The following is a 26,285-nucleotide window of genomic DNA, read 5'->3' as shown; positions in this document are numbered from 1 at the left end:
TACTGTGCTACCAAATATTAGAACTTATTCCTTCTATCTCACTGTATGTTGGTGTCCATTAACCAAACTCTCTTCATCCCCCACACCCACTCACACACCCTTCTCAGCCTCTGGTAACCACCACTCTTCTCTCTAATGCCATGGGACTCACATGCTAGCTCTTACACGTGAGTGAGAATATGCAATATTTATCGTTCTGTGCCTGGCTTATTTCACTTTCCATTTTTGCTGCTGCAAATGACAGGATGTGACGCATTTTATGGTTGAATTATATTCCATTGTGTATATATATATATCGCATTTTCTTTATAAAAACTAAAACTGTAGCAAATTTCAAAAAAAATTAGTCTCTGAATGTGAAGCTACAGTGATACTGTTACCATGTTATTCTTTTCTATTTCCCTTTCTATGTATGCACAAGAGTGAAAGAGGAGAAAAAATTGTATGTGTATAAATCTATGCTGAATAAATGTACAATAAAAATTATAGTGGTAAAAAAACAACATAAAGTTAATTTCTTTCTTTCTTTTTCTTTTCCTTTTTTCCTTTTTTTTTTTTTTTTTTTTTGAGATGGAGTCTCCCTCTTTAGCCCAGGCTGGTGCAATGGCACTATCTCGGCCCACTGCAACCTCTGACTCCTGGATTCAAGTGATTCTCCTGCCTCAGCCTCCTGAGGAGCTGGGATTATAGGCACGCACCACCATGCCTGGCTAATTTTTGTATTTTTAGTAAAGATGGGGTTTCACCATGTTGTCCAGGCTGGACTCCAACTCCTGACCTCAGGCAATCTGCCCACCTCAGCCTCCCAAAGTATTGGAATTACAGGTGTGAGCCACCGCGCCCGGCCATAATGTAAATTTCTACAGTGCTGAACAACAATGCATTTTAAGAAGATATTTGAATGAATCATGTTGCCTGGTGCTACATTAAACTCTTTTGTAACTTACCCATTATAGCTCCGTCCCTTTAGAAACGTCATCACCTGAACTATTTCTGGTGCTTTTAAAATTCCTCAACCCACACAGGTCCAAGTAAATTTTGGTAATGACACCCAGGCCTCAGTATTTATGAGGTCCCCAGGTGATTTCAATAAAACCAAATGTGAGGACCATTGATAGACATCATCATACATAAGCTGCCTAAAGTGATTTCCTAGATGCGATTTGGACAGAAATTACACAAAAACTGTAAAAAGGGAGGTAAATACGAAGTATCATAAGTCCTCACTTAACATCCTCCACAGAAAATTAGAAACCACAATTCAAGCAAAACGATGAATCATGAAACCAATTTATTCATTTCTCACCAAAATTAAAACTAAACAACATTGAACAAAATGAACTTATTTCAGGACCTGCTGCACTTTGTTTTTTTAAAGTTGCAGTTTCCAAAAACCTCTTGACAATGTTAAGTGAGGATTTCAAGTCTATAAGAAAAGATTTGTGATTGCACCTGGATATCAAGATCATTGCACAGATACTAAAGGAGGCTGTCTACGCGCATATATTGGAATCATTCATGATGTGTATGATGAACAAAGGATACCAGAATACTCACCCATTGCAATTAAAGACAAAACAAAGCAAGCAATATTCACATACGAAACCCAGAAAGGAATGAAAGCCATCAAGCAACAAAAATAATGTGACCAAGGAGGCAGAATTTGCAGGCCTAGGTGTTAAATTTTGCTGCCATTTCTATCCCATGTAACAAAAAGGATGGAGATGATGAGATTTGATGATTCTGCTGCGCAGCCTGCACAGGGCATTTTGAATGTCCTTGTTCCTCAGGCTGTAGATGAAGGGGTTCAGCATGGGGGTGACCGCAGTGTACATCACTGAAGCCACCATACTCTTCCTGGGGGATGGTGACACAGCTGAACTCAGGTACCCTACAAGACCTGTTCCATAAAATAAGCAAACAACTGCCAGGTGAGAGCCACAGGTGGAGAAGGTTTTATACTTCCCATCTGATGTTGGAACTCTCAGAATGGAGGAAACAATTTTATAGTAAGAGAAAAGGATCCCTGAGATAGGGAGACAGCCAAATATGGCACCCATGAAATATATGACCATTTCATTGATGAAGGTGTCAGAACACCTAAGGTGGAGGAGTTGAGAAGGGTCACAGAAGAAATTAGAAATGCCCACATCATTGAAGCAGGTGAGCTGTAACACAATCAAATTGTGCAGCTGGGAGTCCAAAAGACTAATAAAAAAAGACAACAAGATTAAGAAGCCACAGAGGCATGGGTTCATGATGACTCGGTAATGCAGGGGGTGACAGATGGCCACAAACCGGTCATAGGCCATCACACTCAGAAGCATGTCATCCATACATGCAAAAAGGACAAAAAAAGACATCTGAGTCAGGCAGCCTGCATAGGAGATGACTCTGCTGTGAGTTTGCATGTCCACAATCATCTTGGGGACCGTGGTGGAGGTGAAACCGATGTCAGCCAAGGACAGGTTGGAGAGGAAGAAGTACATGGGGGTGTGGAGGTGGGAGTGAGAGCTGACGGCCAGGATGATGAGCAGGTTCCCCAGCACCGTGACCAGGTACATGGACAGAAACAGCCCAGCGAGGACCAGCTGCAATTCTGGATCCTCTGAGAGTCCCAGGAGAAGGAATTCTGAGACACCTGTGAGATTCTGTGGCTCTGTGTAGCTCGGACACCTTTTGAGGAAAAAAAAAGAGAATTGGAAAATAGGACGTAAGTAAACCAGCATCTAGCACTGTGTCTATATTTTGGATAGAAGCAATTCAGAAATTAAGTTTTCACATAGGATTATACACCCTCAGAAATAGTTCTCAGTTGTGACAAACCCAATTTCCTCAGAGCTACTTCATAATTGATTTTGTGTTATTCACCTCTTTCTGTATACACTTACCTTAGAGACAGTCTATTGAAGAATGTTAGGAGAGCAAAAACGTTAGAGATTTTAGAAATCCATGATCACTGTAAAATATAGCCTAATTTACCAGGAAAAAATATACAATAAAAATATTCTTGCCCCTTTAAGAAAAAGACTAAAGCCATTGAAAGGATACTAAGAAGGAGTCAGCTATGTCTTGTTTTATTCTAATACAATTCTACAAATTCCATTGATTGAGGATATTTATCAACACTCAATAAGATCTAGGATCATGTTGTCTCAAAAACTCAATGAAAGTTCATAGTTCATAGCCAGAAAACATCTTTACATACCAGTTATATTCTACGGTTTCCATCATTCTTATGTTTTCTGACTTTCATTCTTCATGGAAGTAAGTACTCACTCAAATATGTGGGCTTTCTTTTAAAATTCACTTAATTATAACTCCTGTCCTTGCCTTAGGTGGACTTGGAGTTTTGATAAGAAAGTAGCCCAGGGTGGTGGCTCACACCTGGAATCCTAGCACTTTGGGAGGCCAAGGCAGGAGGATTGCTTGAGGATATGAGTTTAAGACTGGCCTGGAAAACACAGCAAAACCCCATCTTTACAAAAAACTAAAAAATTAGACAGGCATGGTGGTGCCGCCCTGTAGTCCCAGCTACTCAGGAGGCTGAGTCAGGAGAATCGCTTGAGCCCTGGAGTTCAAGGCTGCACTGAACCATATCATACCACCGCACTCTAGGCAGAGTGGCAGAGTGAGACCCTGACTAATAATTAAAAGGAAGGTTTAGTTAAATGCACATAATTACCAGGACATCACTGATAGCAAAGATGTTGATAGTGTGCAACACACCTGTGGATGATAGAACATTAATATAATGTTAAAGTGCTTTTAATTTTTTTTTTTGGGACCTGAGTCTCGAAGTTTTGAGCCTGTCACCAGGCTGGAATGGAGTGGCGTCATCTCAGCTGGCTGCAGCCTCCGCCTCCTGGGTTCAAGCGATTCTTATGCCTCAGCTTCCCGAGTAGCTGGGACTACAGGCGCATGCCCCACCATGCACAGCTAATTTTTGTATTTTTAGTAGAGATGGAGTTTCACCATGTTGGCCAGGCTGGTCTCAAACTTCTGACCTCAAGTAATCTGCCCACGTCTGCCTTTCAACGTGCTAGGATTACAGGTGTGAGCCACTGTGCCTGGCCAAGGTAATGTTAAAATACTTTGGCATTACTTTCATTGTGGCTGGAATCATGTGAAACTCTAAAACTTATCTTGATCTAAACAATAAGGTTTACCTGCCCCCACTTCCTTCTGCATCCTTTTCTCTTTTTTTATGCCTGTAAAAAATCTCTGCCATGGTCTTTAAGTAATTAAATGTTGTAGATGCTGTTATTATGTGTCCATAATATAGACACAAAAAAGTGCTGCTTTACATTCTGCCTGGTTTGTGACACATTCTGGAAGGAATGAAAGTACAGATAGGAAAGCAGTGAGTGTGTTGAAGTCACACTGATCACAGCCAATTTTGTGAACTAAGGAAGGGTCTATTCAATATGTAACAGAGATTCTAATTTTTGGTGTCTCCTCTGTACCAAGCAAGATACAGGCTCTGGGAAATCAGAGTTGAAAGAAACTCAAATATTCCTCTCACAATCCTCAGTACTTACTTATATAAGGGCAAAAATTAAATGTCCTGTCAGAGACATTGGGAACCATAGCTAGGTTCCTGGATATTTCAGTTCAATGATATGGAGATTAACCTTGAAATATTAATAGAAAACATGTAGAATATACTTCACTTTATGCATCCATCACATAGGGATCACACAGGAGCACCCACGGTCTGTTTAATCATTGCTCACTGCAGTGGGATCTACCAGAAATCAACTCAGATGATAGTGCTGAGCCTCAGAGACATGGACATCTCGCCCCTTGTCACACAGATTAGGGGCATGGGCAGGATTTGGAACTAAATGGTTGGTCTTTGAGTCTCTGGCACTAAACTTCTTCATTGTTTCCCAGCTCTCAGAAAGTTTTAAGCAATGGCCAGAGGTCTTAAGCACAGGTGCATCTGAAGCACATTTTGAAACTATTTCCGGTTTCCTGAATAGAAATGGATCCCAAGACCCTGATTTTATTTCTCCTTTGAGGAAGTAGAGAGCTGCAAGGAAAGCCAGAAACAGGAGCAAGGGAGAGATGCGCCCTGAGTGATCCTGTGCCAGTTCTTTCTGGGATCTTTGATGTGATCTCAGCTGCCCTTTCTATACTTGACAGAGTGAGCGTGGCACCCACTGGTCTAGCTGTGGTCTACCAGGAAGCCCCAAAGGGAAGGGCACAGTTAGCGGGGCACCTGCTGGGTGTGACAGGGATTCGAGGGGGGGAAGATTGGATGCAGAGAGAGGCCTGGCCAAATGCCATGTGTCTGGACTTAGACTGCCTGGTGCAAATGTGGCATCACCTCTTTCTACCTCATGATCTGGTACGAACTATATAAAAATGCATTGCTCCTTTCCTCCTCTGTTCAATAATAATAATGTGTGCAGCTATAACTCAGGAAAAATTATGAAGATGAAATGAAACAAGCTATACAAAACACAGAGCTGAGATCCATGCGTTTAGGAAGCCCTCAGTAAGAATTCATGATGTCATGGTGACTGGCATCTTCCTCCTCATCCTCAACATCACCTTTATAAACTTTTTGTTGTGTTTAGGGCACAGTTTAGAGAGACCCACTTTTTGCTATCCTGGGTGAGATGTCTATGGGAAGTTCAATCAGCATGGGAGGAATGTAAAATTTCATCAGAGTCAAAAGTTAACCCAGGGAATAGGAAAATATATTTGCACATCATGTATATGCTAAGAGGCTAACAAACAAACTACACCAAGAACTCCTACAACTCAACAACAAAACAAATACCCCATTAAAAGTGGGCAGAGGGCTTCAATAATCATTGCTCTAAAGAACATATACAAACAGCCAATGAGCATACAAAATGATATTCAACATCACTCATCGGCAGGGACATGCAAATAAAAAACACAATGAGATACCACCCAATAGGATAGCTATTAAGAGCAAATGAACAAAACAGCCTGTCAAGTTTTGGTGAAACCATAGAGAAGCAGGAATGCTTGTACAGGGCTATGGAAATGTAAAATAGTGCAGCAATATGAAATGAAGGACAACACACACAACCCCGAACATAAACCTTGAACATAAACCCCGAACATAAACTCCACAGTCGTCTGAGCTGACATTTTGCACATTGGTGTCCTCCCATCTGCCACCCCACTGTCCTGTTTGTCCTGATGAGGAGGAAACAAGGCTCCTGACTGTCCCTCAGCACTCACTGAGCTGCGCTTCCCCTCTGCTGGGCCGTTACCACGGAGAGCAGTTCTGCTGTCCTCCCTGCATGGTGCACGATGGAGGCTCAGGCTCCGTCCTCAGGACTGGCAGGAAGACAGGGTCAGACATGAGCCTCCTGATGCAGATGACAGGTGTGGAGCCCACTGGAATGGAAGCTCACGCTGCAGGACTGGAGGCACAGGCTCAGTATTCACTATGCTATGGCCTTGGGGGCTCAAGGCACAGAGATCCTCATTAGCCAAACTGGTCCATGTTCCCCAGTCTCTAAGGACTGCCTCATATTAATAGAGGAAGAAGAAGAGGAAATGAATGTCCACAGAAGCTTTTGGGCTCTTTCTCCACTCAGGAGGAATTCTGAGTGTACTATTCACTTCTTTCATTTATTTTTTATTAAGATCCGTCTACTTTTTATTTTCCTTTTTATTATATAAAAGATATTGCATATAAATGTTAAAATTATACATATAAATGGCTTTTATATAAAATGGTAAATACAACATTTTATCATTTTCATCATTTTGAAGTATATAGCTCAGTAGCATGAAGTAGATTCACAATGTTGTGCAACCATCCCCACATCCATCTCCAGAACTCTTTTATCCTACAAAACAAAACCTCAGCAACCATTAAGCAAAATCCCTTCCTTCAACTCACTAACTGCTAGAGCCACCATTCTGATTACTATCTCTACAAATCTAACTGCACAAAATACTTGACATAAATAGAACCAGTCTGTATTTGCCCTTTTGTGATTGGTTTCTTTCACTGAGCATAATGTTGTTAAGATTCATCCCTGTTGTATCATGTGTCAGAAGTCCCTTCCTGTTTAAAGATGAATAATATTCCATTGTATGGATGGATCTCATTGTGCTTCTCCAGTCATCTGTTGGTGGACACTTGTGCTGCTTCCATATATTTAGCTATTGTGAATAATGCTGCTATAAACATGGTGTTCTGTGCAGGAAATGCACAAGGGGAGAAGAAAACACACACACACACACACACACACACACACACACACACAATACCTTTAAGGGTAAACAAGCTTTATCCCACGTAAATGGTAATGTAGATATAATAAGCAAATGATATAATAAGCAAATTACTATAATAAGCAAATTGAGGCCGGGCGCGGTGGCTCACGCCTGTAATCCCAGCACTTTGGGAGGCCGAGGCGGGCAGATCACGAGGTCAGGAGATCGAGACCATTCTGGCTAACACGGTGAAACCCTGTCTCTACTAAAAATACAAAAATTAGACGGGTGTGGTGGCCTGTGCCTGTAATCCCAGCTACTTGGGAGACTGAAGCGGAAGAATCGCTTGAACCTGGGAGGTGGAGGTTGCAGTGAGCTGAGATCGCACCACTGCACTCCAGCCTGGGAGACAGAGCAAGACTCCATCTAAAAAAAAAAAAAAAAAGATATAATAAGCAAATTGCAATGGGAAGGGGAGAAGGGAAAAAATATATATATATACACACTCACCAGACTATGAAGGATTCACCAGCAACAGTCTGGGCTCCAGAGTCAGCCACCAGTCCGTGCACAGACAAGGAGAGGTCTCATGAAGCTTTGGCGCAGTCTGGGACCCTAACTCTTTTTGTAATGAGTTGTTTGGCATGAGGCCCAGTCACGAGGTCCCTTCACGACTGGGCCCAAGGAACGCAAAAAGGTCAACTCGTTTTCATGATTGTCTATTGTTTTTCAATAACTAATGTATAGGAATAGATTGAAATAGAGATTTCTCCGAAACAGTGCTGGATGAATGCCTCAAGGGGCTCACACGACCCATTCCAGGACTTGCTGACCATTGTTTGTGTCCATGTTCAATTGAGTTCAAATTTAACTTTTCCTCCACACATGGGTATACAAATATCTGTTCAAATCCCTGTTTTCGATTCTTTTAAGTATGCACCCAGAAGTGAACTTGCAGCATCCTATGGTAGTCCCATTTTTCATTTTATGAGGAACCATCATATGGATTTTCATACTGCTGCACCATTTTACATTTCCATAGCCCTGTGTAAGCATTCCTCCTTCCCTACAGTTTCACCAAGGTTTTTTGCTTGTTTGTTCTTAATAGCCATCCTATTGGGTGGTATCTCATTGTGTTTTTTATGCACGCCCCTGTTGATGAGTGATGCTGGGTATAATTTTGTATGCTCATTGGCCATTTGCATATGTTCTTTAGAGAAATGTCTATTCAAGTCCTCTGACCATTTTTTTTTCTTTATTGAGACGGAGTCTTGCTCTGTCACCCAGGGTGGAGTGCAGTGGCATGATCTTGGCTCACTGCAACCTCCCCCACCCAGGTTCAAGTGATTCTCGTGCCTCAGCCTCCTGAGTAGCTGGGACTATAGGTGCAGGCCATCAGCCCGCTAATTTTTTTTGTATTTTTTGTATTTTTAGTAGAGACGGACTTACACCATGTTGGCCAGGCTGGTCTCGAACTCCTGACCTTGGGTGATCTGCCCGCCTTGGTCTCCCAGAGTGCTAGGATTATATGTGTGAGCCACCACGCCTGGCCTTCTGCCCATTTTTAATGGGGCATTTGTTTGGTTGTTGAGTTGTAGGGGTTCTTGATATTGTTTGGTTGTTAGCCTCTAAACATATACATGATTTACAGATATATTTTCCTATTCCCTGGGTTAACTTTTCACTCTGATGATAGTGTCCTTTGAGTCATAAAGGTTTTTTAATTTTGTTGTAGTCCAAGTTATCTATATATGGTTGTCTGTGCTTTTGGTGACATATTCAAGAAATCACTAAGAAATCCAGTGTCATGAAGGTATTGATCAAATCATTACCAAATCCAATGTCATGAAGGTATTGATCAATGTTTTCTTCTAAGAATTTTATAGGTTAGAACTTAGGTTTAGGCCTTTGATCCATTTTGTGTTAACTTTTGCATATGGTGTAAGGTAAGAACCCACCTTCATTCTTCTGCATTTTGAAATCAAGTCTTTCCTACACCGTTTGTTGAAAAGGCTGTCTTTTTCCCAATGAATGTTCTTGGCATCCATGTGGAAAATTATGTGACCATATAAGTGAGGGTTTCTTCCTGGGCTCTCTTTACTCTTCCATTTTTCTGTATGTGTGTCCTCATGTATTATAGTACCACACTGTTTAATTCCTGGATCTTTGTAGCTTATTTGGAAACCAGGAAATGTGAGAACTTCAACTTTTCTTTTTAATGGATATCTACATTTTTTCAATTTACCTTAGAATTGTACATTGAGTTGGATAATAGTAACAAAACCTGCTAGGCTTTGGAGAGTGGATTCCCAGGGTTTTTCAAATATACTGTCTCATTGGAGCCTTAGTACTCCTGATCAAATAAAGACAGATAGGTTTTTGGTTTTGCCAGTGAGAATCACAGTCTGGAGAGGTTGTTGAATCCTGACACAGTGGTCACTGGTGGGTCTGATACTGGAATTGGGTCTGTGGCCACCAGGCTGTGGGGCCTTTTCCAGAAAGCAGGCTCCTGCACAGGGACTGGGGCTGAAGGAGGGACTCTCCCGGGAGAAGGCAGCCTGGTGGGAAGGATGCCAGCAGAAGTCTCAGGCCTCTAAAGCCTCCCCTCCTTCCCTGGTCTCTGCAGCTGAAGTTACATCAGGAAGCTGTATCTTCTAACTGCTTGAGGCAGCTTCTCAGATAAACCCTCTGAGGAGAATCTATAAACTTTTACAACTTGCACTTTCAAAGGATGATGCAAGGAGCAACAATTCCACCAGCTTGAGCCATTTGAGGGTGGTGTGGAATTGGAAACTGTGTCAAAGGCAATGGAACCCTGCCTCTAGCATCAGAAAGCTAAGCCTGTATTCAAAATAGATGCCTGCCAGGCACAGTGGTTCACATCTATAATCCCAGTGCTTCAGGAAGCCAAGGTGGCCAATCCTGGTTTGAGGCCAGGATTTCAAGACAAGCCTGAGTCACATAGAGAGACCCCCTAACTGGGTGTGATGATGCACACCTGTAGTCCCAGCTACTTGGGAGGCTGAGGAGGATCACCTGAGCCCAGGAGTTCAAGGTTTCAGTGAGCCACTGTACTCCAGCCTGCACAATACTGTGAGACACTGGCTCAAAAAAAAAAAATGCCAGAGCAACATAAAATTGTAAGCATTCATTACCTTTCTGCCACCATGCATTGGGAAAAGTGGATCCCCCAGCTGACACTGACCATTGGCAGACAGGATGGTGTGTGTGGAGATGGCAGGAGGGTCTTAAGGATGTGGGATGAACCCTGCCATCTACTACCCCATCCTTCACTGCAGACCCAGTTCTACCAGTTCTCACCAAAGAGTGAACTGCATCCCAAACACAATCCACATTCTGTGGCTTCCATTCCTGAAGACATCTCCAGAAAGTCTCAGAAGAAAATTAAACTATATGAGAGAACAAATCTTTTCTATCGTATAATTATTACATGTTCTACAATCTGGGGTTAGATCATAAAACTGCAATTATGGGAAATAAAGGTCAAATAAAGAAGGAAAGGAAGAAAGACAAGAAGGAAGGAGGGAATGAGGGAAGAAAGAAGAGGAAAGGAAGAAAGTAAAAAAGGAGGGAGGGAGGGAAGAAAGAAAGGAATAATCACAAAGAAGGAAGCAACATCTCAGTTATTCTAGGCAGTTTATTGCTATGAATCATCAGAACAAACAAGCTTACAAATCTACATTCCTAATTTGATGTAAAAAATCACATCACTATTCTTATGAAATAATGAATAGCAAAGTTAGGAGTGTGGTCTCTATGTCTAATTGCCAGGATATAGTTCACCTCTATCTGCTTCTTCCTTTGTGGAACAGGGTGAATGAGAAAAAGACATGTCAAACAAATGTTTTCAGGGCCAAGTGTGGTGGCTCATGCCTGTAATCCCAACACTTTGGGAGGCCGAGGCGGGTGGATCACTTGAGGTCAGGAGTTTGAGATCAGCCTGGCCAACAAGGCAAAACCCCACCTCTACTAAAAATACTAAAAAATTAGCTGGGTGTGGTGGCGCACACCTATAATTCCAGCTACTTGGGAGGCTGAGACATGAGAATTGCTTGAACCCGGGAGGTGGAGTTTGCCGTGAGCTGAGATAGCGCCACGGCACTCCAGCCTGGGTGACAGGGTGAAATTGTGTCTCAAAACAAAACAACAACAAAAAGAAAGAAATGTTTTCAGGATTAAATAAAGCCATACATGTAAAGCAACAAGCACAATCCTAAAAGGGTAAACACATTGCCTTGACTATTATATGATTTTCATTCAATTTCTTCCAGAGGAAACAAGAACACAACCAAGTTTAGGTGAAGGGTGCTAACATGCAAATGGGTAATTTTTGAGGAAAGCATGTCATCATATCAGCACTCGATATGATAAGTGTTTCAAACAACACATGAGAACTCTCAAGAGCAGCTCTAAGAAAATGGACCAAGGATGGAACTTTAAAGACTGTATATAAAAAGGAAAAGTTAGAAAGAAACTTTGAGAGAACCTAAAGTAAAAACATGTAGCAAAAGCCAAATCACAAGTGCTTTGGGAAGAGTAAAAATGAAGCATGTGATTTTCAGGAGAAAAAGAGCCAGAATATTTATTTCTTGCTTTCTTTTAGTTTTGTAGTTGTTGTTTTTGAGACAAAGTCTCACTCTGTCGCCCAGGCTGGAATGCAATGGTGCGATCTCAGCTCACTGCAACCTCCGCCTCCCAGGTTCAAGCAATTCTCCTGCCTCAGTCTCCCAAGTAGCTGTGATTACAGGCACCCACCACCACGCCCAGCTAATTTTGTATTTTTAGTAGAGATGGGGTTTCACCACATTGGCCAGGCTGGTCTTGAATTCGTGACCTCAAGTGATCCACCCACCTCAGCCTCCCAAAGTGCTGGGATTACACGCATGAGCCACCGCGCCTGGTCGAGCCAGGATATTTAAATTCACACTTGCCTAATGGACCTACAACATCCACTTAGTTCTGAGACCTTGATCTGTCATGGACAAGAGGCTGGCCTGCTGAGGAACTGAACGTTCATGAGCAGGGCTCAGTCAAACATAATCTTGCTTTTGTGACATTTTGATAAACCCAATGCTCTCTCTGACAACCACGACTTAGACAAATTGAACCCTAGGCTAACACATCCTACTGCCAAGTGGATGTTATTAATAGAGTGTTTCACAGCACATCAAACTAAACCCTTTTAAGAACAAACTCGATGCAAAGGAAAGTAGATTGAACCCTACTTTCTGCCATGTACAAAAATCAAATCAAATCAAAAACAGATCAACAGGCCTGGTGCAGTGGCTCACGCCTGTAATCCCAGCACTTTGGGTGGCCGAGGCGGATGGATCACTTGAGGTCAGGAGTTCAAGACCAGCCTGACCAACATGTGAAACCCTATCTCTACCAAAAATACAAAAATTAGCCAGGCATGGTGGCAGGTGCCTATAATCCCAGCTACCCAGGAGGCTGAGGCAGGAGAATCACTTGAACCCGGGAGACAAAGTTTGCAGAGAGCTGAGATAGCACCTCTGCACTCCAGCCTGGGTGACAGAGAGAGACTGTGTCTCAAAATAAATAAATAAATAAATAAAAAGTCAATAGCTTAAATATAATATAGCTAAAATCATAAAACTCTTAGAAAAAAGAGGAATATCTTGATTACACTTTATTTGGAAGCAGATTGTTAGATACAACAGTGAAATCATGAGCAACAAAACAAAAAAATAGATATATTGAACTTCATCAAATTTTAAAACTTTTCTCTATCAAAACATTCTGTTAAGAAAATGGAGCATGGTACCAATAGGAACACAGATACAAAGGACAATGGAACAGAAGAGGTGGTGCAGAAATGAATCAATGAATTTGTGGCAAATCATTTTTTGACAAAGATGCCGAGAACACACAGTGGGGAAAGGACAGTCTCTTCCATAAATGGTGCTGGGAAAACTGGAAAACCACATGCAGAGGAATGAAATTAGCTCCTCATCTCAGGTCTCAGTAAACCTGAAAATGCAAAACCACTAAAAGAAAACATAGGAATAATGCTCCATGAAATTACACTGGGCAATGATTTTTTGGATAAGAACCCAAAACACAAGCAACAAAGGCAAAAACAGACAAATGAGATTGCATCAGGCTAAAAAGCTCCCACACAGCAAAAGAAACAATCTATAGAGTGAAGAGACATCCTACGGAATGGGAGAATACAATTGCAAAATTAAAGAGGGGGCCGGGTGTGGTGGCTCATGCCTGTAAACCCAGCACTTTGGGGAGGCCAAGGCAGGAGGATGACTTGAGCCCAGGAGTTCGAGACCAGACTGGGCAACCTAGGGAGACCCCATCTCAACTAAATTTTAAAAAAGAAAAAACGACCTATTTAAGAGAGAATATTCAGGCCAGGCACAGTGGCTCATGCCTGTAATCCCAGCACTTTGGGAGGCCAAAGCGGGTGGATCACTTGAGGTCAGTACAAGACCAGCCTGACCAATATGGTGAAACCCCATCTCTACTAAAAATACAAAAATTTGCCAGGCATTGTGGCATGTGCCTGTAATCCCAGCTACTCAGGAGGCTGAGACAGGAGAATTGCTTGAAGCTGGGAGGCGGAGGTTGCAGTGAGCCAAGATTGCACCTCTGCACTCCAGCCTGGGCAACAGAGCGAGACTCCAACTCAAAAAAAAAAGAAAAAAAAGAAAGAACATTAAAACTGTATGAAATTCAACTCAATTGTGAGAAAACAACCTGATTGGAAAATAGGCAAAGGATCTGAATAGACATTACTAAAAAGAAGGCATGCAAATTAACAGGTATATGAAAAAACACTCAGCTTCACAAATCTTCAGGAATGCAAATTCAAACCTCAATGACATATCACTTTGTACCTGTTAGAATGCTGTTATCAAGAAGTTGAACGGTTGGCCAGGTGCAGTGGCTCAGCCTGTAATCCCAGCACTTTGGGAGGCCAAGGTGGATGGATCACGAGGTCAGGAGATCAAGACCATCCTGGCTAACATGGTGAAACCCCGTCTCTACTAAAAAAAAAATACAAAAAATTAGCCAGGCGTGGTGGGGGGCGCCTGTAGTCCTAGCTACTCAGGAGGCTGAGGCAGGAGAATGGCATGAACCTGGGAGGCGGAGCTTGCAGTGAGCCAAGATTGTGCCACTGCACTCCAGCCTGGGGGACAGAGCGAGACTCCGTCTCAAAAAATAAATAAATAAATTAATTAATTAATTTAAAAAAAACCTAGAGGAACAAGGAAAGGAAGGAGGGAGAGAATAAGAGAAAGAAGGGAGAAAGGAGGAAGGATAGAAGGGAAGAGAGAAGGAAAGAAGGACAAAAGCAAGAATCGCAAGGAATGAAGCAATAGCTCAGGGTACTCCGAAGCACCAATCTCTATGAATTTTATGAATGAACCAGCCTGTGAATCTAGATTCCAGCTTTCAACTTGAAAAGCTCCTGAGTATTTTTATGAAATTTGGGTCAGCAAAGTTAGTAGTGGGGCTGCAGTGTCACACTGCCTGATATAGCCGACCTCAACTCAATCTCTTCCTCTGAGAAATAGAGTGAATGAGAGAAAATAACTCAAAGAAAGGTTTTTAGGATGAAATAGTTTATAGATGTAAACTAGTAAGCAGAGTTTTGATATGGTAAGTACTTTGCTTTGAATATTTTATGAATTTCATTTTATTTCTTCCAGGGATAACAAGAGCAAAATCAAATTAAGATGAAGAACAGTAACATTCAAATGGATCATTTTCGAGGACCCATGTCAGCATTTGACACGAAGAGTTTTATAATGTCAAGTTAGAAATCTCAGGAATGGCACTAAAAAAATGGATCAAACATGGAACTTTAAGGACTATGTGCAGAGAAGAAAACTTTAAAAGGAATTACTGAGAGAGCTCTTCAGCAGAAATATATTAGGTGGGTGCAAAAGTCATTGCAGTTTTGGCCATTACTTTCAATGGCAAAACTGCAATGACTTTTCACCAACCTAATACAAAAACTTTTTTTCCTTTTTTTTTCAGACAGAGTATCACTCTATCACCCAGACTGGAGTGCAGTGGTGCTATCTCGGCTCACTGCAACCTCTGCCTTCTGGGTTCAAGTGATTCTCCTGCCTCAGCCTCCAAAGTAGCTGGGACTACAGGTGTGTGCCACCACGCCCAGCTAATTTTTGTATTTTTGGTAGAGACACGGTTTCACCTGTTGGCCAGGATGGTCTCGATCTCTTGACCTCATGATTCGCCCGCCTCTGCCTCCCAAAGTGCTGCGATTACAGGCGTGAGCCACCGTGCCCGGCCATACAAAAACATTTTAAGCAAAGTCGTAGGTGCTTTGAAAATAGGAAACTGCAACATATCTTTTAGGGGAGAGCAAGATCCAGGATATGTGCATTCACATTTGCTTAATGGACCAATAGCATCCTCTTAGTTCTGAGGTTGTGCCCCATAAGAGACAAGAGGCTGCCCTGTTGAGGAGTCTCTCCAGGACCCCCTTCACATCTTTGTTCCTCAGGCTGTAGATGAAGGGGTTCAGCATGGGGGTGACCATGGCATACATCACTGAGGCCATGGAGCTGCTCTGGGAAGAATGGGTCACAGCAGAACTGAGATAGACCCCAAGTCCTGTTCCATTGAACAAGGAGACCACACAGAGGTGAGATCCACAGGTGGAAAAGGCTTTGTACTTGCCCTCGGTGGAGGACATTCTCATTAAGGAGGAGACGATCTGAGAGTAGGAGAAGAGGATCCCAGCTACAGGAAACACACCCAGCAGTGCCGTGGCCACATACAAGACAATGTTATTGAGGAGGGTATCAGAGCGGGCCACCTTGAGGACCTGAGCCAGTTCACAGAAGAAATGCGGAATCTCAGTGCCTGTGGAGAAGGTCAGCCTCTTCATCAGTAGAATATGAACCAGGGAGACCCAGAAAATGATGAACCAAGATGCCAGAACCAGCAGGCCACAGAGATGGGGGTTCATGATGACCGTGTACTGAAGGGGGTGGCAGATGGCCACAAACCGGTCATAAGCCATCACAGCCAGTAGGAAAGTATCCATTCCAGCAAACATCATTAAAAAATACACCTGAGTGAGGCACCCCATGTAGGAGATTTCTTTGCTCCGTGCCTGGATGTTCACTAGCATCTTGGGGACTGTGGTGGAGATGAAACAGGTGTCCACAAAGGACAGGTTGGAGAGGAAGAAGTACATGGGGGTGTGGAGGTAGGAGTCAGAGCTGATGGCCAGAATGATGAGCAGGTTCCGCAGCACCGTGACCAGGTACATGGACAGGAACAGCCCAAAGAGGACAGGCTGCAGTTCAGGATCATCTGAGAGTCCTAAGAGGAGGAATTCTGATAATTCTGTAAGGTTGTCTGCTTCCATGTAGCTGGTGTGTCTACTGGGGAAGGAGGAAAAAGCAACATTCAATCACTCTTCAATATCACCCTTGGATGCAACCTCTATGGAGTCCTTCCAAAGATCCTGATTCACTCAGCCATTTGGTAGCCTAATTCCATTTGAAACGTGTGGAGTTTCTCAAACTACCTTTAATTTAGCAGTAATCTTTCTCCTTTACCATATACTCATGAGTTTTAATTATTTGATTCAAACCTATGGACAGTAACCTCTTCTTTGATAGGATCCCTCTAAATAACTGAAGACTCGCCATGTCTTTTCTTGATACATCTCCATAGTTCCTTCATGCTAATAGGTGTATAATCATGATTAAGATATGCATTTTCAACTCAGGCAATCTTTTTTTCTGTGACCTGACACTGGTGATGTGACAGTTAATTCTCAGTTCCTTAGTTTTCATTGATACCTCATGTTTTACTCATTTATGGGGGACACGTGATATTTTGTTACATGCATAGAATACGTAATTATCACATCAGGGTACCTGAGGTGCCTACCACCTTCAGTATTTATCCTTTCTATGTGTTGGGAACAATTCACGTCCTCTTTTCTAGATACTTTGAAATATGCGATACAATGTTGTTAACTATAGTAACACTACTTGGCTCTTGATCAAAAGAACACATACCTTTTATCTAAGTGTACGTTTATTATTTTCTTTCTAAAAATGTGATTGTCAGTATCACTTTGTGAGGTTTTAAAAATGGCTTTGTGTACAATAAGAGTCTTAGTAAATGATAGTTGTCGATATTATTAAACTCCTTCTTATAAGATAGTTATTTTGGATATATCACTCTTCCAAGGTACAATACACAGGTGTAATTTAGGAAATGGAATCTTGAGGGAGATTTTCTGGAATAGAATTTTGGTCCACCAACTTACTATTGTGTGACCTTAAGAAAGACATGTGGCCAGGCACAGTGGCTCACGCCTGTAATCCCACCACTTTGGGAGGCCGAGGTGGGCGGATCACGAGGTCAGGAGTTCGAGACCAGCCTGGTCAACATGGTGAAACCCCGTCTCTACTAAATATACAAAAAATTGCCGGGCGTGGTGGTGTGCACCTGTAGTCCCAGCTACTTGGGAGGCTGAGGCAGGAGAATTGCTTGAACCTGGGAGGCGGAGGTTGCAGGGAGCTGATATTGTGCCACTGCACTCCAGCCTGGGTGACAGAGTGAGACTCTATATCAAAAAAAAAACAAAAAACAAAAAAAGAAAGACATGTAAACCCTCTTAGCTGCAGATAATTCACCTCTAAATAAGAGTAGTAAATATTTTCTGCATGGAAGGATTGAAGAGTGAAATTAAATGAGATGATGCATGTCATTTTTCTGCTCTGGTTTCTGTAGCATACAACAGCCATATCACAAATGTGAGCTTCTGCTCTTAACATCACAATAATCTGCCTTGCACGAGTGTCATTTCTTAATACCCGTCTTAAACTGTGCTGACCATCAAGGATGGAATTCTGGTCAGGATGAATAGAACTGTTACCTCTTTTGACTGCCATGCAATGCTTCTAATTAATGAAGATTCCTGTGGCTCCTTCCTTCAGAATGCCTGCCAGGTGATTCTTCCAAGAGAAAAAAGCATGTGGACTACATATATAAGGGAGGAAACAAAAGCACACAGCCATTAAAATAAAACACAAGTCACGTGTGAGTCTGTTCTCGTGTGTACGTGCTTTCCAGTGGGGATGCAGCGTACTAAGGTCAGTAGAGTCGATCATCAACATATATAATTCATGGATTTGGTTCAAAATATTCAAAACTTACATAAATCATGTCATCCTAGAAAAAGAAAAGGCAAATTTAATATTTGAACATAAATGATTACATTTACCATGGTAGAAAAAGGGCAGTGATACTGATGCCTAGAGATATTTAACTAATCAAAGACCAGAAAAACATCGTAGAAGACCAATTTAGTCTCGGAAGTTGGGTTCTGAAATAGGAATCCTGGAGCTAAGAGAGGAAGATTGGGTCATGATTCAAAAGGGGAAGTAAGGAAAGAATAGACAGTGTAGGCTGGGAGGATGAAATGCCTGGTTGCACGTGGCTCAGAGAGCTTAGTAATTGCGACTTGAGAGACCAGTGAGATGGAGAGTGGAGAGTGAGGGTTAGGGGGGTCAGAGTGTGAGCCCCACAAGAGACCATCCTGTGCTCTTTCCTGATATGCATCTCATGTAGGTAATTTTACGTTTATTGGTGGATCTGAGGTTGTGTTTTCTCTCATCATTTTTCTTTCCAGAGGTGTACATGGTACCTGTCACTTAGTGAAGCAGTGTCATTCGTTTGGGATAATACCTGAGGTTCGCTGCCTCACGCCAAGAAAATCAAGGACACAGACAAACAAGGAGTGAGTTTAACAACGGAGGTTTCATAGATGAGAGAAAGAGAAAAGCTCTCTCCTGCAGAGAGAGAGGGGCTGCCGAGTGGGTCTTCCAGTTCCATAGTGAAATACATGGGATTTTATAGATAAGCTTGAGGAGGTGGTGTCTGATTTACATAGGGCGCAACGGACTGGTTGGACCAGGTGTGCCGTTTACAAAGTACACGAATAAAATTTTTTTTTTTTTTTGAGTTGGAGTTTGGCTCTTGTTGCCCAGGCTGGAGCGCAGTGGCGCGATCTTGGCTCACTGCAACCTCCACCTCCCAGGTTCAAGCGATTCTCCTGCCTCACCCTCCTGAGTAGCTGGGACTACAGGCGCACACCACCACGCCCGCTAATTTTTGTATTTTTAGTAGCCACGGGTTTTCACCATGTTGGCCAGGGTGGTCTCTATCTCCTGACCTCGTGATCCATCCACCTCGGCCTCCCAAAGTGCTGGGCTTAAAGGCGTGAGCCACCGAGCCCGGCCATATTGCCTGCTTTTTAATGCACACATGGTTGACAAAGAAAAGGAAGATGGAGCCTTCATGTTGAACACGCCTGGCCCCCAGGTAGCGTTTTCCCATTGGCACAGCTGCCGGCATTTACCCGTGCAAGCTTGCAGCTTGCTTTTCTATGTCTGCAGCTTGACTTTTCAGGCTGCTCTTTGTTAGAAAAGAAATGATTTTGGGGGATGCTTTTTGTTAAAAGGGAAACCCTAACCAAGGACTCTCTTACCCTCACTAGCTGCCTAAATAATTTATTTTTAGCTCCTGTATCATTAGTAGGTGTTCAAGAAACACAGCTTTGGATGTGTAATAAAGATTGAGATCAAAACTGACATCCATAACACAAAACAGAAATTTTTATTCATTTCATGCCTGAATATAGACACTAAATTGAACAGTAAGGTTAAATAAAATACGTTTCTGTTTATTTTAAAAGAATCACACACCGTGAACATGTAAGACTCCTATTAATAGGAAACAGGTTTAATATTAGGATGTTTGTTTACATAGTTCATCACAAAAATAGGTCAATGAAAAAAAAAAGAAAACGTTAACCACAAACACAATGCAAAATAATATATTTCAGAAAATTAAACAGCAGCCAGTACAGAGACTCTCAGGACACAAGGAAACCAAGGACAATTTTTGTTGTTGTTGTTTTTGTTTTTGAGACAGAGTCTTGCTCTGTTGCCCAGGCTGGAGTGCAGCGGTGCAATCTCGGCTCACTGCAACCTCCACCTCCCAGGTTCAAGCGATTCTCCTGCCGCAGCCTCCCAAGTAGCTGGGACTACAGGCACGTGCCACCACACCCAGCTAATTTTTGTATTTTTAGTAGAGACGGGGTTTCACCATGTTGGCCAGGATGGTCTCAATCTCTTGACCTTGTGATCCGCCCGCCTTGGCCTCCCAAAGTGCTGGGATTACAGGCCTGAGCTATCATGCCCGGCCACCAAGGACAAATTAACACAGTAAAGGAAACCACAACCAACAGCATAGTCTATATTAAAACACTACAGCATTTCTCAGGCTGGGTGCGGTGGCTGACACCTGTAATCCCAGCACTTTGGGAGGCCGAGGTGGGCGGATCACTTGAGTTCAGGAGTTTGAGACTAGCCTGGCCAAGGTGGTGAAACCCCATCTCTACTAAAAATACAAAAATTAGCTGGTCGTGATGGTGCAAGCCTGTAATCCCAGTTACCTGGGAGGCTGAGACAAGGGAATCACTTGAAGGTGGAGGTGGAGGTTTGCAGTGAGCAGAAATCATGTCATTGCACTCCAGCCTGGGCCACAGAGCAAGACTCCATCTCAATCAATCAATAGTAAATAAACACTACAGCATTCCTCTTAAATTCATGAATAGGCCAAGGCAATCTACTCAGCATCAATCGTTTGAGATTCTCCTGAACATTTAAAGACGTGGGTAAAATGAAATAAAGGAAATTGGCCTGAGTTTCAAATGTCAAAAATAATATTATTTTTTACATGGCACTGTGGACACTGAAGTGAAAAAATAATAATGACAACAACAATGATATAGAATTCTTTAGTAATATTTGAAGTCAGATCTGCCAGCAACACAGTAAAATTATAAAAGAAAATCCAATCGTATTAGAAACAAAATAGACAATACCTTGTGCAGGACAGATCTTCAGTGAGTCATTCAGGAAGAGGTGACTGGATTCAGGAAACCTACCAGGAACCTACAGTTTATGGCAGAGAGTGGAGAGGATCTGGAGACTGTCAGAAAATCATACATTCAAGGCCTGGGTATTCCTAACTGTTCCCGGAAAGAGGCTTCAGCTTCCAGAAGAAAAGAAAAGGAACAGAATGAGGGCTGCAAAAGACTGGTATTGGTGAAAACTAAAGTACCTTTAAAATACAGGAACTTCAAGGCTGGGCACGGTGGCTCACACCTGTAATCCCAGCACTTTGGGAGGCCGAGGCGGGGGGGATCACCTGAGGTCGGGAGTTCGAGACCAGCCTGAGCAACGTGGAGAAACCGCGTCTCTACTAAAAACACAAAAACTAGCCAGGCATGATGGCACATACCTGTAATCCCAGCTACTCAGGAGGCCGAGGCAGGAGAATCGCTTGAACCTGAGAGGCGGAGGTTGCCGAGATCGCGCCATTGCACTCCAGCTTGGGTGACAAGAGCAAAACTCTGTCTCAAAAAAAAAAAATATATAGGAACTTCAACTTCATAGACTAAATAAATATGGGACTGTCCAGGCTCATTACTCTAAAGGTACAACCCAGTACCCACTCTCTCTCCTCTTACCCTTCTCACCCCAGCAGCTCTTGTTGGGTCACACTGACTCTGATTGTCACTGATGCTTTCTCTTCTCCATGGTGTGTCCCTGTTAAACCCAATTTTGTTTTTTCCAAGGCTGGGATCAGAGAATTACACTTGAGGGGCGGAAGGGCCCAGTTCGAAGTTTCCATTGCCTCAAGGGTTGAACTCTCAGAGAGCCTCATTAAATAAATTGTTCTATTGTTTTTCCACCCTCCAAATAATTCAGCTCCCTTAGGATACAAAGAAGATAGCAGAATGGAAAATGTTCAGGCAATTTTGCAGCGGTAGTGGGAGATGAATTTATTTTCTCCAAGGAGAAACTCTTCTTTCTTTAGTTGGATTTAAAAGTCACAAGGTATTCTCTAAGGAAAGTTTAATTTATTTTTTCTTTTCTTTCTTTTTTCTTTTTTTTTTTTGAGAATCTTGCTCTGTCGCCCAGGCTGGAGTGCAGTGGTGTGATCTTGGCTCACTGCAACCTCTGCCTCCCAGGTTCAAGCGATTCTCCTGCCTCAGTCTCTTGAGTAGCTGGGATTACAGGCACCTGCCACCACGCCCGGCTAATTTTTGTAGTTTTTTTTAGTAGAGATGGGGTTTCACCATATTGGCCAGGCTGGCCTCGAACTCCTGACCTCTGGTGATCCACCCACCTCAGCCTCGCAAAGTGCTAGAATTACAGGCATGAGCCACCATCCCTGGCAGGAAAGTTTAATTTCTATAAGGAACCAAAACTCAGCAATCTTCTCTCTGGGATGTGCCTCCCTTGAAGAAACTTTGGAGATTTTATGGATCCCTTGGTGTCCACAAGGTTATAGAGGCAAAGGGGTCTTTTTTAAAAATTTATTTTCCTCATGTTTTAACCACTTTATTGAAGTATTATTAAAATGTAAAAGCTGTAGACATTTAATGTATACACATGATGAGTTTTGAAACAGGCATACATCCTTGAAACCATCATCACCATTATGGCTAGGGACATATCCATCACCTCTTAAAGTTTCAACTGCCTTTAATATTTTAATGTGTGATAACCACACATAACATAAGATCTGCCTTTAAGCACATTTTTCTATACAATATATTATTGCTATTTACAAGCACTGTATTGTATAGGACATATCCACAACTTACTAATCTTGCATCACTAGAACCCTTTGTGGTTTAAGCAGCATCTCCCCATTTTCTCCCCTTTTCAGTCCCTGGCATTCATCATCTACTCCAAAGTGGTCCTTCCTGAAGGAAAGCAAATTGGTGAGCAGGTTTTGTCCTGGTGAAAGAACCAACAAAAGGAGGACTGAACAATAGTTTTTGACATTTTCTGGTGACATGGAAGCCTTTGTTGATTTTAGGAAGGGCTTCATTTATTACCTCTAAATAGAAGGGTAGGACAGTAATAGCCCATATGGAGTAGGTGAAGAGTGTGTCTAGAGGAAATATAGGTGGCAAATGTACACCAACTATGAAGTTTTTTAGGGAAGGGGAGAGAAGAGAGAAAGTGTAGCCTGAAGGGGTCATGGATTATGGGAGAGTATTTTGAAAAATGTTTTTAATTGGACAATAGGGGAATGTGTTTAATTTCAAAGAGAATGAAAATAATTAATGCAGGTATTTGAATACACAGATACTGACTACAAAATTGGCAGGATGTAATATACACCATAAGACAAAGAAAAATCATAATGTACTACATCCCCAATATATAAAATCCATGGGTCCAAAACTCAAGGGTGGACAGCGAGAATGGCTATTATTAAAAAGTCAAAAAATAACAGATGCTGGTGAGGTTGTAGAGAAAAAGGAATGTTTATACACTGTCAGTGGAGGTATAAATTAGTTCATTCATTATGGAAGACAGTGTGACGATTCCTCACAGACCTAAAGACAGAAATACCATTCTACTCAGCAATCCCATTACTGGGTATATACCCAGAGGAATATATATCATTAGTATATAAAGACACACAGATGTATATGTTCACTGCAGCAATATTTACAATGGCAAAGGTATAGAACCAACCTAAATGTCCATCAGTGATAGACTGGATAAAGAAAATGTGGTACATATACACCATGGAATACTATGCAGCCATAAAAAAGAATGATATCAGGCAGGCGTGGCGGCTCACGTCTGTAATCCCAGCACTTTGGGAGCCCAAGGCGGGTGGATCACGAGGTCAAGAAATCAAGACCAGCCTGGCCAACGTGGCGAAACCCCGTCTCTACTAAAAATACAAAAATTAGCTGGGCTTGGTGGCTCACGCCTGTAGTCCCAGTTTCTCTGGAGGCTGAGGCAGGAGAATAGCTTGAACCCAGGAGGCGGAGGTTGCAGTGAGCTGAGATCGTGCCACTGCACTCCTGCCTGGTGACAGAACAGGACTCCGGAAAACAAACAAACAAAAAAAGGAATGAGATCAATGTCCTTCGTAGGGACATGGATGGAGCTGGAGGCCATTATCCTTAGCAAAGTAATGCAGGAACAGAAAAGCAAATACCGCACGTTCTCACTTATAGGTGAAAGCTAAATGATGAGAACACTTGGACACAGAGAGGGGAACTACACACACTGGGGCCTTTCAGAGGATGGAGAGTGGGAGGAGTAAGAGGATCAGGAAAATAACTAATGGGTACTAGGCTTAATAGCCAGGTGATGAAATAATCTGTACAACAAACCCCCATGACACAGTTTACCTATGTGACAAACCTGCACTTGTACCCCTGAACTTAAGATAAAGTTAAAAAAAAATCAAGGGTGGAAAGTAGAAGGGGGTCCCTGCCTGACGTTCCTCTCAGGGAGCCACTTGGGGACTTTGTGCTTCTGTTCTGAAGTCTGACTTCCGCAGATTTAGAGGTCTTGGCTCCTAAAGGCTGTAAAAGTAAGTAGAGGTTCCTCTTCAAAGACTTTCCTCCCCGTCTAATTGGGAATAAATAGTAACTTCTCTTAGAAGCAAAATTTATTCAAAGACCTGTGCTAACATTCTTAAATATCTGCTAGCTGTAATAAAGAAATCAATGCACTTTATGTTCTTAGCTCTCACAATGTAGCCTAAATATTTGCCCTGGCATGCTTATACTGGTCCAAGAAAGCATTAGGTCATAGCCTGTTCCTCTTCCTTATTTGAAGGTGCTTTTAACTTTCTCAACATTCCACAAGTTACTTCCTCCTTCCTTTGTTCTTCTCTGCCTTTGCCTCTTTTAAAAAGTTCTAAGTTGCTAGCCAATTAGGACAAATACAGAATGTGCGGTCCCGTTCCAGCCAGTGGAAACCGGACCCAGCAGTAGGGTGGACAAGTCAGGTTATAAATGACCTTGTCTCCTTTGTTAGGTGTACGCTCATGGCGAAACTGCTGGCGAGTGTACCCTTTCTGCAGAAAGTATAAAAATGGCCTTGCTGAAGAAATTAAATTTATATTCAAGTGCTATTTCTTTACGGCACCAGGGAACAAGCATTTCAGACAAGGCTTAGACTTTCTAGAGAAAGGGCAGAAGTCTCTAAGAACTTCAAGCCATGCTGCTGCCTGGCACTTCAGGGCTCTCATGCCAAGGAGAGAAGCTCCCACCTGGCAGGAGTAATTGACCCAGTTCATCAACGTCATTGTGGACACAGGAAGGAGCATGCACAGGTGCCCTGCTGTGTTCCAGCCATGATGGGAGCAGCCCAGGAGCAAGCTTGGCACAAACGGTAGTGAACATAGATGGCTGTGGGTCAGTTGTGCTCTCCCAGCAAGAGAGATGAGTGTTTCCACCATGAGTAAAGAAGCCTCCTTCAGCTAAGATTGAGGGGGATTGAGGCTGTGGGCTGCCATATGGCTACACTCCTTATGCCGGAAAGAATAGGACCTTCATTCTGAAATGGATAAGTAAGGAATGCAACACAGCATCCATGACCATCCACTCCTTCAGCCACTTGGATAAACTTTATGTGTACAATCAAGGAGTGGCACTCCCCATGGTTTCCTTTGTGTTGTTTTAGGGAAGAGAGGCCAATGGGATGAACTACTTACAAGAGGAGAGTCAGTGGTTCAAACAGCAGCCTCTGCTGCTGCCGGTCAGCTCAAGGTCCCACTGATATAGGTAGTGTCCCCACCCCCCTTGTCACCATTCTAAATTCCCCTCTTCTTGTTTTTTGTTGTTGTTTTATTTATTTTCCTTCCTTCCTTCCTTCCGAGTTTCGCTCTTGTTGCGCAGGCTGGGGTACAATGGTGTGATCTCGGCTCACTGTAACATTTGCCTCCCAGGTTCAAGCAATTCTCCTGCCTCAGTCTCCCGAGTAGCTGGGATTACAAGCATGTGCCATCACACCTGGCTAATTTTATATTTTTAGTAGAGATGGAGTTTCCCCATGTTGGTTGCTGGTCTCGAACTCCTGACCTCAGATGATCCACCCACCTCGGTCTCCCAAAGTGCTGGGATTAGGCATGGGCCACCACGCCCGACCTCCCCTCTCCTTGTGTAGCACTTCTGCTGGTGG

The 26,285-nt window shown here is 42.7% G+C and overlaps 3 protein-coding genes across 6 annotated transcripts in view; 1 reads left to right on the top strand and 2 right to left on the bottom strand.

Moving 5' to 3' along the window:
• The window catches only part of LOC100448033 (olfactory receptor 7D4), a 54,456-nt gene that overhangs the window by 16,670 nt on the left and 11,501 nt on the right, over nucleotides 1-26,285 (top strand). For 3 of the 4 annotated variants that reach the window (XM_002828608.4, XM_063719905.1, XM_063719906.1), the window contains 2 exons: nucleotides 18,204-18,359; nucleotides 18,899-19,006. The gene's annotated coding sequence lies outside the window, so the exon portion shown is untranslated. Of the gene's footprint in view, nucleotides 1-14,921; nucleotides 15,149-18,203; nucleotides 18,360-18,898; nucleotides 19,007-26,285 lie in introns of all 4 variants that reach the window. The other variant, XM_063719907.1, reaches the window with a different exon arrangement.
• Nucleotides 580-2,977, bottom strand: LOC100449000 (olfactory receptor 7E24). Its single transcript, XM_024237263.3, has one exon. The coding sequence runs from the start codon at nucleotides 2,727-2,729 to the stop codon at nucleotides 1,698-1,700; it is 1,032 nt and encodes a 343-aa protein (XP_024093031.3). The 5' UTR covers nucleotides 2,730-2,977; the 3' UTR covers nucleotides 580-1,697.
• On the bottom strand, nucleotides 15,623-16,615 carry LOC100448637 (olfactory receptor 7D4-like). Its single transcript, XM_002828610.5, has one exon. It carries the CDS (start codon nucleotides 16,613-16,615, stop codon nucleotides 15,623-15,625), a length of 993 nt encoding a protein of 330 aa, XP_002828656.3.

Source organism: Pongo abelii, chromosome 20 (assembly GCF_028885655.2).
Source record: "Pongo abelii isolate AG06213 chromosome 20, NHGRI_mPonAbe1-v2.0_pri, whole genome shotgun sequence".
Taxonomy (NCBI): Eukaryota; Metazoa; Chordata; class Mammalia; order Primates; family Hominidae; genus Pongo; species Pongo abelii.
This window is presented reverse-complemented; position numbering and strand designations above follow the sequence as displayed.